The sequence below is a fragment of the Perca fluviatilis genome, chromosome 9 (genome assembly GCF_010015445.1).
Source record: "Perca fluviatilis chromosome 9, GENO_Pfluv_1.0, whole genome shotgun sequence".
NCBI lineage: Eukaryota > Metazoa > Chordata > Actinopteri > Perciformes > Percidae > Perca > Perca fluviatilis.
The window spans coordinates 24,129,055-24,141,399 of NC_053120.1; the positions used below are offsets into that span (position 1 = coordinate 24,129,055).

General features: G+C 42.7%; 1 protein-coding gene across 2 annotated transcripts; it reads left to right on the plus strand.

The window, feature by feature from the left end:
- Positions 1-4,609: 4,609 nt before the first annotated feature.
- Positions 4,610-8,460, plus strand: s1pr3a (sphingosine-1-phosphate receptor 3a). Of its 2 annotated transcripts, none has more exons than XM_039812449.1 (2): positions 4,610-4,905; positions 5,890-8,460. In XM_039812449.1, the coding sequence occupies exon 2, from the start codon at positions 6,070-6,072 to the stop codon at positions 7,258-7,260; it is 1,191 nt and encodes a 396-aa protein (XP_039668383.1). In that variant the 5' UTR covers positions 4,610-4,905; positions 5,890-6,069; the 3' UTR covers positions 7,261-8,460. The 2 variants fall into 2 exon arrangements, with proteins under 2 accessions (XP_039668383.1, XP_039668384.1); XM_039812450.1 differs by having other exon boundaries at positions 5,942-8,460.
- Positions 8,461-12,345: the final 3,885 nt, after the last annotated feature.

Genomic DNA, 12,345 nt, shown 5'->3' on the forward strand with positions numbered 1-12,345 from the left:
ATATCTGTGTTTTGTCCTTATTCAACTGATTACATTTTTGAGCCATTCAAGCACTTTTAATCATTTCTGAAATGCAATCTGCAAAAATTGCAGACAGGGCTCAGATCATCAAGTGATAGAGATAAAAAGCGGTATGTCATCTGCGTAGGACTGAAAACACATGCCATGTTTGTGCAGGACTGAAATATCATCTCTTTCTGAACAGAAAGCAAAAAAATAAGTGTAGACTTGTTTGGTAATATCAACCTATATTTCTAATGTTTCTGTAATGCCATCATTGCCAATAATGCCACAGTGATATACTATGAATTCTCTGTGTGCAAAAACTGTTTGGCTGTTCACAACTTGCCAAGACGTGTGAACCTCCACAACATCTACACACTGCACATCTATGTATATGTCATATGGTTTTGTGTTGTTATTTTATTATATTATTATAAAATTAAATAAAAAAAAGTGTGTGGGTGGGGGGGAAAGGGGAAGGAGAAGAGGGGGGGGGGGGGGGGGGGGGGGGGCCTTTTTTTTTTACCGCCCCCCCTTTTTTTTTCCCACCCCCAAAAAAAAAACAAACCAACAAAAAAACCCCCCCCCCCCCCCCCCTCCCACCCCCACCACACCGGCACATGTACACACAGCGGCCACACACACAAAGATTCAGAAACAACAAACTTTTACAGGACTTGGCAACGATGCCATTTTTTTATAATCTGGTGACCTGTAGCTACATTTCCTTTTTCCACCACAGCACCAAACATCCAGGAAGTCTGCATCCAGCTTGCAACAACACAGAGCCAAGGCCTTTGGTGTGTTTTCATATGGTTATAAATGGCTTGTCAGGGTGTCTGTACATCTCTTTCTGCTCAGGGTAAAGTCAACAGCTCTGGGGGTCATTCATTAATCTGCAATGTCTGGGCTGACATGTGCAAGAGGGCCATTCTGCCTGCAACCTCTCACAATCAGCGATACCAGTGGTACCGAGAGAGAGAGAGAGAGAGAGAGAGAGAGAGAGAGAGAGAGAGAGAGAGAGAGAGAGAGAGAGGGAAAACTGTCAGCTCTGCCACTCCTTAGACTCCTGCTCTTTCTTGTCTCTCTCCATCTCGCCTTCTTTTTATCAATATTTGTTACGCTGTTGGTCTCTGTTAGCTAGCACCGTCATCCATCACAGTCTCAATTTCTGGCCTGTTCTATGCTATTTTAGCCCATTAGATCCAGCAAAAACAAAAAACAAAAAAACAGAACAGATGGACAGTTTAAAAATAACAAAGCAGACATCAGCAACGAGAAAAGAAGAAAAGAAAACACAGTAGCCCCTGTCGTAACCTCAGTTGATTCTTTGCTATTTTAGAGACACTTTCCAACCATGCTATCAGATATGGATGGTCACTTTGCCTTGGCATCACCTTTCTATCGAGCACCACTGGGCAGAATCAATGCAAGCATCCAATATCTGCACACAAAAATCCTGCTCTCTTCTTTAAAATCTTACTTTATGCATGGACATTTTTGTCTTTTATGTCCAAGTAGTTTATATCAGTTCTTTGTTCTTTATTAAGCCATGTTGACAATTACATTTATATTATATTATATTATAACATTTTAATAAAATAATACTAATAATACACTTTATTTATATAGCACCTTTCATAACATAAAATGCAGCTTAAAGTGCTTTACAAAAGAAATAACACAGGTAATAAAAACAGGAGACAGGAGGCTGGGTCAATTTCTATGTTATATTTTTCAGCATTTGAACCCTTAGACTGCCAGAGTATCCTTTTTATATTATTTTGAAATTGATCATATGCTTTATATGTCAAATCTATAGTGGTGTAAAATCTGCAAAAAAAAACTAGTAAATATGCTGCCAAATAAACTTAGCACAAAAAGTAAGGAAATTTGTGTTTGGTAGATTATTTCTCTGTGGTAACAATGCTTTTTGGCAATAAATCTTATACCGTTGGAAAGCCTGTGAAGTTCCCTTTCAAATGGTGCCCCATTTGTAAGGAACATGCATTTGTGGGATGAGCAGCAGCGCTGAGTATGTGGGTTGCACCCAAAAAAATTTGCCAAATCTTCTCTGCCAATGCCAAACAGCTTATTCTGCCATGGACTCGTTTGGTGTTTGGTGGATTGGATGATGGAAGTTTGAAGAAACAAGACATATTGGCAATTTAACAATTTATTTATTTCACAAACAGGAGCCTCAGTAGCGTGTGGAAGAACCATACACAGCCGGTCACACACTGCTGTGGGATGGCATCCCATTCTTCAACCGGCATTTGTCGCAAGTCAGCCAACGTGGTTGTGTTGTTCACTCTGGCACGAACAGCACGCGCAAGGTTATCCCACAAATGTTCAATGGGGTTGGGGTCAGGACTGCTGGCAGGCCATTCCATCCTCTCCACTCCCACATTCTAGATGTAGTCTCTGATAAACCCCGCCCTGTGGGGGCGAGTGTTGTCATCTTGGAGGATAGAGTTTGGTCCCAGATTATGGAGATATGGGATTGCCACGGGTTGCAGAATCTCATCTCTATATCTCTCTGCATTGAGATTGCCTCCAATGATGACAAGCCTCATTTTTCCAGTGAGGGAGATGCCGCCCCACACCATCACACTGCCTCCACCAAAAGGTGTTACTCTATTGGTGCAGCAATCAACACTCTGACCCTACGATCCAACTGCCGTAGGCAGAATCATCCAATCCACCAAACACCAAACGAGTCAATGGCAGAATAAGCTGTTTGGCATTGGCAGAGAAGATTTGGCAAATTTTTCATGGGCGCAACCCACATACTCAGCGTTGCTGCTCATCCTACAAATGCATGTTCCTTACAAATGGGGCACCATTTGAAAGGGAACTAAACAGGTTTTCCAACGGTATGAGATGTATTGCCAAAAAGCACTGTTACCACAGAGAAATAATCTACCAAACACAAATGTCCTTACTTTTTGTGCTGAATTTAGATTTGAAGTGGAGTCGAATACAAAAAATACAGATAGCAAATGAACCTACGGATGTAGGGACACCCGTCTGGGCACCTACAACTGCCCCTCTCAATTCAAGCCTCATTTCTCCCCTGCTCTTTTTCCTATTCTATGAAACGTTCTCTCAGCCGTTCTGTAGCTGCTTTTGCTTCACTCCTGGTCAGATGTCTTTTGACCTCTCTCCCATCATCTGTCTCTCTCTCTTTCTCACTCCCAGGCTGAATGTGAAATCATGATACCCAAAGTCAGTGACCATAATGTGGGAAAACTGCAGTCCATAGCATAAACAATAAGAAGTAACAGCCCCATATGCCTTTGTTTCCATCCATTGCACCATCCAGTGGTTGGAATAATGGCTAATGGCTTGATGGGAATGTGCGTTCTGTTTTTAAACACAATGCAGAGCCAGCATAGAGAGGAGCAGGGGGGCTGTTGGATTAGCAGAATTGAAGAGGAGGTGTTAGCGGGTCAGACACAGTCCTCAGCATGTGCCATGCCATCCACATCCAGCTGGCGTTTCAGTGTTCTTACCTGTCAGTTGTTTCCTCAAGTCACAGCACAGCAGGAAGTTGGAGCAGGAAAAGCCTGACTGGTATCCACAGGGATACGGTATGAAGGTGTGCCAACTCTCTGCTCGTCACGTGTGGTGTCCCGAACTGCCTCTGACCTGATGACCTGACCTACTGGACATGCAGCCCCATGTTTTGCAGATTAGATTAGATTAGATTAGATTAAATTCAACTTTATTGTCATTTTGAGTACAAAGACAATGAAATGCAGTTTGCGTCTAACCAGAAGTGCAAAAAAGCAGAAAAGTGCAATGTGATATACAAAGTATAGACAAAGTATGAAACCATACAGAACCCCATAGCTACATTCAGCCTCCCAGACTCTTGTCTTTTTCTTATCAGTGACATATTTCTTCAGAATAACACTAAGAAAGTGCATAAAAGGAAAGTATGACTCTTCCCTTCCCATCCATTTCAGTTGGCTTCAATGGAAGAGGTCTGACCTATCTCACACCCCGAAAGGACCAAAGGGACCCAGTCATCTTTTATTTGAACATGAGTGCATGAATGCACAAATTAAAGAAGCTGATGGGATTAGATGTCATGGCCTGACATTGGAGGGGGTGAATTCCTAGAAAGGCAAATGAACACGTCAGTTTGTGGTCTTTAAAAAAAACCTGTGGTCTCTTTTTTAGATAACAATGATGAGAGAATCTGGATTTAGCTTTCTGTACTCTAACAAAATTACTGAGATGAATGAATCAACTTCATTGAAGCCTTGGGTCCGAACACTGTCTGTTGATACATGTAAGTGCAGCAATTGTATGGCACGTTGAAACAAATTAGGTGTTCTTGTCTGAAACAGTCAGCTGCTCTCAAAAATAACAAAACTCTTTAAACTACACTTAAAAATATCAATCAAACTCGCTGCTAGTTTGAAAATGCAAAGCAGCGTTATAAACACAAAGTGACACATCTGTGGGCTACAACAAGCGTCTGGCACAATGATACGCGTGGCTCTGACCTCTCTGACTCATAATTAATGGTAATAATAACAAAAGGAGAGGTACATGTAAGGGAAGATCCCGCCCCATTAGTCCCGGCTGGGAGGGGGGAGAGAGCGGCTCGGTCCGAGCTGGAGGGAGTCCCAGTGTGGAGAGGACGCCACACCGATGAAGTTCAGGACGCAACACTAAGTGGATGTTTTGAGGCAAATACTTCCGCGATTGGAAACTTTTATACGGGCGAGGACAAAGTATGGACTTTGACTTCACGTCGAAGATCATCCATTTTTTGGCAATCACGTATTTTTGCACGAGCGCATCGTTACGCAGGAGAGAATCTTACCTTCCAAGTAGCTGCAAATCTCGCCACACCGGGGATGTAGATGAGACCAGAAACTCCAACAGGTACGATAAGTTACTGTACTGTAGTGTAGTGAAGAAGAATAGACTGCTGTGGCAGATATTTGATTTACTGTATTTAATACCGCATGTCTATATTAGTTTTCAAATGATCACTCCATTTAACTTTGAGCAGCTTCTTCCAAAACAGGAAAGTTGATCAGATCTTCATGAGAAGGCATCTTGTTTCAACTAGAATAGTGTTTAAACGTCGCCAACAATTTAATTTTGATAAATGAGAATAGCCTATAAGTCTAAGTCAACATTTCTTACAATATTTATTCACTTGGGATACACATGGTTGAGTTTGATTAGGAAATTAACCTGCTCATCCAACCTCAGGGTTACATGCACCCTATCATTTCAGGATTATTGTGGATCCTTTTTATATCGACGTGTATTTACGTTTCATGGTAATCTGACGAGAAATGTATTCAGTAATTATAACATTTATGGCAAATGATTTATGAACAGCAGTAACTACCACAGCTGTTCAGTATTAACGGGACAATAAAGACGTTACAATGTCCTAATCTTAGGTTCTCCTTTTTTTGATCGATTTCTTTATAAATCTGTTATATAGGCTATTGTGTTAGGCTATATGTCATTTGCTATCTTCACCAGGACACTGCTGTAAGAGATTCTTAATCTCAGTAATGCACTTTTTATATTATATTTATATTTTCCTAAACAAGACATAGTCCAAAATGCATATACATTGGTCTCCTTTCTCATCAACGGTTGTAATAAATCAAAAGAATGAAGATAAGGTACACAGGTACAGATAAATAAAGTATACATCTTGAATTTTGACGACTTAAATATATTATTACCTCCAATTTGATATTTTTGATATTACCACTTGCTTCAATTTTCTCCTTTTTCTTACATCAATTATCCAAAATGTTGTCGAATGTAACTTTTGTGACTTTTAAGTGTTGAATATAACTTTTCAAAATAAGTTTGCGCTCCTCTGCATTTGATTGGCAGGTCCTTCAGGAGGCTCTAAATAAGTTTGAGCTCCTCTGCATTTGATTGGCAGGTCCTTCAGGAGGCTCTAAGATGCCAGTTGTGACCCTGCCTGGCTGAGCAGCCTCGCCACCTTCTGCTGTCCAGTGCTGTGGCGCCCTCTGCTGTGTGACCCGAGGAAGGCCAGACGGGGCAGGCAGTATGGGGAACATACTGGAGGAGGGGATGAACACTGTCATCGTCAACCACTACAACCACTCAGGGAAGTGGGACCGGCCTCGCAGCAACGGGGCCTGTAAGATGGCCGTGCTGCTCTTCATCTGCGTGCTGATTGTTCTGGAGAACGTTACGGTCCTGCTCGCTCTCTGGAGGAACAAGCGCTTCCACAGCCGTATGTACTTCCTCATTGGAAACCTGGCGCTGTCAGACCTGCTGGCTGGTGTGGCCTACGTGGTCAACATCTTTACCTCAGGAGACAACACCTACTTCCTGACACCAGTGCAGTGGCTGGCCAGAGAAGGGAGCATGTTTGTGGCCCTCAGTGCATCCACGTTCAGCCTCCTGGCCATTGGGATCGAGAGGCACATGACTATGGTGCGTTTGCGTCCGTGTGAGACAGCAGGTCGGGGGAGACTTCTAGGACTGCTGGCAGCCTGCTGGCTTGTGTCAGTGCTGCTCAGTGCCCTGCCCAGCCTGGGCTGGAACTGCCTGGACAATATGGCCTCCTGCTCCACAGTGTTGCCGCTCTACGCTAAGAGTTATGTGGCCTTCTGCATCAGTGTGTTCAGCGCCCTGTTGGTGGCCATTATCATCCTCTACATCAGGATCTACCGCCTGGTGACCTCTAGCGGCCGCAGGGTGAGCAGCCGGCCTTCAGAGCGCTCACTGGCTTTATTGCGGACAGTGGTTATTGTTCTTGGAGTGTTTGTCATGTGCTGGACCCCCCTCTTCCTCCTGCTGCTGCTGGATGTTGGTTGCAGCCCAGATAAGTGCCCTGTGCTCTACCAGGTGGACTGGTTTATAGCCCTGGCTGTGCTTAATTCTGCCCTCAATCCTCTGATATACACTCTGTCCAGCAGGGAGATGAGGGCGGCTTTCTTTAGGCTGCTGTGCTGCTGTCAGACCAGCATGGACAACACTGGGACTCCTGTGGTGGGCAACCCCCACCTGGGCACAGTCATACCCACAGCGGAGAACAGCAAAACCAGTGGAGGAGTGGGCAGTGGGGCTGGCAAGTCCACACTGAACAGAGGGAAGGTTCCCACACCTATCAACTCTGACAAGCATGGAGATCCCTCAGCCACTGCTGTGCCCCATCCCTCTGGACCTGCAGACCTGCTCTCAGCTGTGCTGGTGAAGGCGGGGGCGCTGCCGCCCCTCGGCAAGTTCTGAATGAAAGCACCTTAAAGAGGCCTAACAGTGGCACAGAAGTAAACATAGAACTGAACAGTCTCGCTATCGGCCACTTTTTGTTTATGCACTGTGGATAGGATGAAGTAATGTTGGAACCACATAAATGCAGATTGAAGTACAATCAGTCATTTAAAGCCACTATTTACAACAACTCAATATTATTACAACACCAGAGTAAATTATATGTTTGTCTTACACAATGATTAATGTTCAATATTTCACAGTTCAAAACTATGAAATACAATAGGACAGTTTCACGGACATGGATTAAACCGAGGCCCAAATGAAATCTCTTGTCTTAATTCATGTCTGGGAAACTAGTCTTGGTAATGCTTAAAAAACAACAGAGTATAATTAACTTTATTAGTTTTGTGTCTGTCGAGGTGTTTATTTTACTGTGTCATTACAAGCAGAAGGATCAGATTAGGGAACTTTTATTGCATGTGCTATATGCAAGTACTCTTAAAACACCTGCAATTTCCATCACAACTTTGCTTGGTAAACTATTTATTTTCTGTGAAAACATTTGCCATCTTAATACTATTGGTATACTTGTTTGGTATACTTAGTGTGCATACAAAACCATCATGGTACTAGGACTTAATTATTAATTTTGTTATGATTTGAGATGCACTGTGAGAGAAAACTAGACCAAATATTTGTGAGACTAGCGGCCTCATGAGGCTGTGATGCTCAATACACACCAGAAGACAAAAGTGTGGGAATCATTAAAAATGGAGGGACAGAATTGCTACAGAATTGCTATTATTAAATTTGTGCCAATAGTGGGCAAGAGTGAAAACAATTTGCCCTGACGGTGGTTTTACAGTAAAAGCAATGTAAAATGTATAATCTAATTAGTAGGGTTCAACTTCTGTACAGTGGCCATTTTTGGCCATTTCTGGCTCAGCTCTACATTACCAGACCTGTCTCACTTTTCATTGGTCTATTCCGTCAGTATCAGCTGAATTAGTGTAGATAATAACTACACTCATTTTTGCTTCTCATCAGCCCATCTAGAAACCACTCACACATCAACTAACCACTAGTGAATATGAGTGTTGGATGTGAATTATTTAATGATGGTAGACTGTAAATGACATTTCTGTCTATAGGGTGGTGTAGTGCCTGATACCATTATATAGCAAATAAAATTAAATTCTATTCACTTTTATGAGATTTTCATACGTGTCATGTTTTGATATTTAATCAACGACTTGCCTGCTTTCAACCCCCTTCCCCTCTTCCATGCTCGGTGTCTGTGTTGGTCCTCTACATACGTTGTCAAGGTACATATACAGGACGACCAGAGAGTGATTTTGTCTGAAACACACGAATGGTAGATGGTTGCTTGTTGTAGTCACATGAAAGCTTAAGCCATACATATATTAATGCACAATTCCTGTGATTTGTCAGTTTATCATTTGCTATTCAGACAGGAGAGGAGAATTTGATTTAACCTGCTGCACTCTTTTAATATCCTAATGGGAAGCTGATTGATGCTCTCCTATTCCCATTCATACGTAGACCTGGGTCAGCCATTGATGAATAATGCAAAGAAACTCTTTATATTTAGTTTAACTAGGGGTTTCCAGCTCGGTGAGGTCAGGTCTATAGTAGTCATGAAAGGTATACTGCATGAATTTCACTTTGAAGAGCTTCCTCTTGTGAAAAAGTCTCCCGTCATTGTATACATTTTCTGCAATGCGGTATGTTAAATGATTAACCAAACTGTTTGGCTGAGGATTTGTTGAGACATTCTGTTGAATTTAGCTTTGATTTAAATAGTGTATGATGATATTCACATCACACACATTTATAGGATGTGTTTAAACCAAAAGAGTGTCTGATGTGGCATTGTGAAAAGACTTTAGTTGTCAGTGTTATAAACTGTAACTGGAAGTGAATATAAGTTTGTTTTCTAGATGCTGACATTCAGTGTCTGCAGCAGTGAAGGTGACTTTAACTTAAACCGATAGAAGGGCTGATTGCAGCAGAGCGTGTTGTTCATACCACATTGCACCGCAAAGACCAGACACGAGCTGACAGACTGGCATTTCATACTCACCTGAGCTAAAGGATGTGTCTCTGCTCCGCACCTCCAGATCTGATGAAAAAAGACAGCAAGGACGCAGTACCAGCCGAGCATTCCCATCTTAAAGGTCACTGACGGCTTCCTGTCAGAAATGTTTGAACACTCTCCTTCCTGAATTAGCCGCGGATGACGGTGGTGGGCTTCTGGAACACTGGAAAAATGTTAAGCTGTAGCGTCATTTGTAGTCAGTAAATCCTTTTCTCTTCTGCTCTTTTTCGTCATTCTCGCCCAACTTGTTTCCCTCTTCCATTTCAACACCATCCTGATCCAAATCTCCATGAGATTAAGTTGGATTCAAATGTCGTTGTTGTTGTCAGAAAATCAACTGTTCTCATCCTTCAGACTCCGTTTCATCATCGTTTCCTTCAATCTTTGTAAAAAAACAAAAAAACTAACTCAAACATGTTGAGTGAACATTAATACATTCCTTTTGAATCTTCTTCATGTCCTCAAATTCCAGCTATGACAGATTCCATTTTGTCCAAACACCTGAAACAAACACCGTTTAATGGCTGCATGTGCTAACTGGGTCAAACACCTTAATAAATCATGTTAACTAAATAGCCATTCCAAGTCTTCTTTGAGGATTTAGACATGGTGGATTTGTATCATTCTCTGTGCACAATGCCTATTTGCATATGACTAATGTGAACACGACAGAGGACAAGAGAATCACACCACCCCCTCATCATGATCCTGGCTTAAAACTGCTGTGTGGTGAGGAAGTGTGCATGTGTGTGTGTGTGTGTGTGTGTGTGTGTGTGTGTGTCTGTGTGTGTGTGTCAGACAGACAGACAGCCAAACAGACGTGTGCATCCGTGTGTGTTTTTGAGAGAAAGAACTAAGACTCCATCTGGTCCGAGCCACTGAATGTGCCAGTATGAAACACTCCTCAAGTCCCTTTTTGAAGCAGCTCGGAGGTGGAGTGAGGCCAGGTGGAGAGCGGCGAGGGGTCCCATTTGAGGCGTCCGCTCACGCAGGGAGCGACCAGCTGAAGCCATTCTCTCCTCTATAGCTGAGTTGTACCACTCTCACCAGAGGAGACACACACACACACAGTCATGTGGTGTGTGATGATTTTCCTTCCCTACCTTCACAGCTCTCAAACACAGTGTAATTACTTGTGCAACAAAGAGAGTGAAGATCCAGGCAGACCTTGGTGATGAGCGCCCCGGGATCAGAGGGCTTTATCCAGGGAGCAGCTGGGATGAAGCTGGGGAGGGGGGGGGGGGGCGGCAAGGCAAAGGTCACTTCGTATGAGGATATCTGAAGGAACTGGCTGAGACTTGGATTGGTGGACACTCCTCCCAGCATCCCCCTCAAACAAACACACCACTGCCATTCATTCTTCTGTCTAGTGCGGATCAAGTAGAATCCAGTTGGGCTTCAGAAGGAATACTAAAGAAAAAACTAACATTTTCCCATATAGATGTAGATAGCAACCATTATTGCTTTTTAAATTACGTACGTACATACATGTTTTGTTTTCAATACAACAATTGTCAATTTTTTTTCTCTTAATTGAGTGATTAATTAATTGACTCATTGTTCAGCAACTAATCTGTTTAACAGCATGAAAATGATCACAGTTCACTACATTTAGATAATACATGTTTATCAAGGAAATCATTGTGCAATCAACCACCATGTCTGTGCTGGACTATGATGTATCTTGTACTCTCGGGCCACTCATTCTACCTTAAAATAACTTGATGCATCTTTCATCTGCTCCCTGCGTTTCATTACAGGAGATAAATATCTTATTCATAAATGTTTACTATATGAGAAAGCAGGCCAGTCCTCACAAGCAACAACACAGAGAACTACACACACATTTTTGTTTATACTGTAAGGGCATCTTAAAGCTGCCTCAGTATGTCACATCTCTTTTCAAACTACTCCTCATCAGACTGGTTAACTTATAACACCATATGGGATACTGAACCTGGGAAGACGGCCTTTGCAACTTTAATTGAATGAAGACTTGACTTGTTCAATTGCACAAACGTTAACAAATTGTTTGACCTTTGTAGAGATGTACTTGTGTGTTTTGTTGTGTGTCTTATCTCTGTTCTATTTCTTCTGCTGAACTCTCTGGCAAAAGAGATGTTGAATACCTGATTAAATAAAGTGTGTATGCCAATCTCTGGAACCAGCCTTTCGATACCGTTCTATCGTAACAGATAGGTGGCAGGAGTGGATAAGCAACCTCTTCCAAATTCAATACACCCCCTCTCCCCAAATCCCCCAAAACAGCAGCTGCTTTCTCTCCAAACCCTCTCTGATTGCAGTCTTCTGGCAGGGCCTGTCGGCATGCACACACCTGCTCACACTGACCTCCAATCTATCTCTTCCACGCCTGCCCGCCACAACTGCTGGGATTAGCGTGTCTGGGACAGGGGATAAGTGAGAAGCAGGACGGCAGCCTTCTAGTTTTACATGCGTGTCCCCGTCCCTCACATGTGGCATTGAGGGCGTGCACACAGCTGGCTGATTCTCCCTGTCTCTGTGCATGCAAGCAGCCACGGAGGTTTGTGTGTTGTGTTAAAGGGCAACTGGAGATGGGGACGCCCATGATAGACTAAGAGAAGAGAGAGAGCCTCTGACAACTTGGTTTCAAATCTTGCTCACTTAAACTACTCACAACAAATAAATAAGCAACAAATCGGTCTCCTACAATTCCCCCAACTTTGTGGAGGTGGAATGCTAAATTGCTGGATTACACGGAACTCCCTTTAAATGTGTTGTCTTACCTGGCCTCCTCGGATGGTCTCTTTAAAATTTTTATTTCCTGGGCAAAATGGCAGTAGATGTGGTTTCATAGAAGCCATTTAATATCGGTAAGTGTCCCATTTCAATGTCAAATGTTATTTTATTTTTTTTTCAATGTTATTCTGGTTCCGTTCTTTTACTCGCTAATTTGTTTGTTTCTCCAAGACAACGGTTAGTCCTTTTATACAGCAATTTGG

Coding starts and splice junctions, on each gene's coding strand:
- s1pr3a (XM_039812449.1), top strand. CDS start 6,070: ATGGGGAACATACTGGAGGAGGGGATGAACACTGTCATCGTCAACCAC.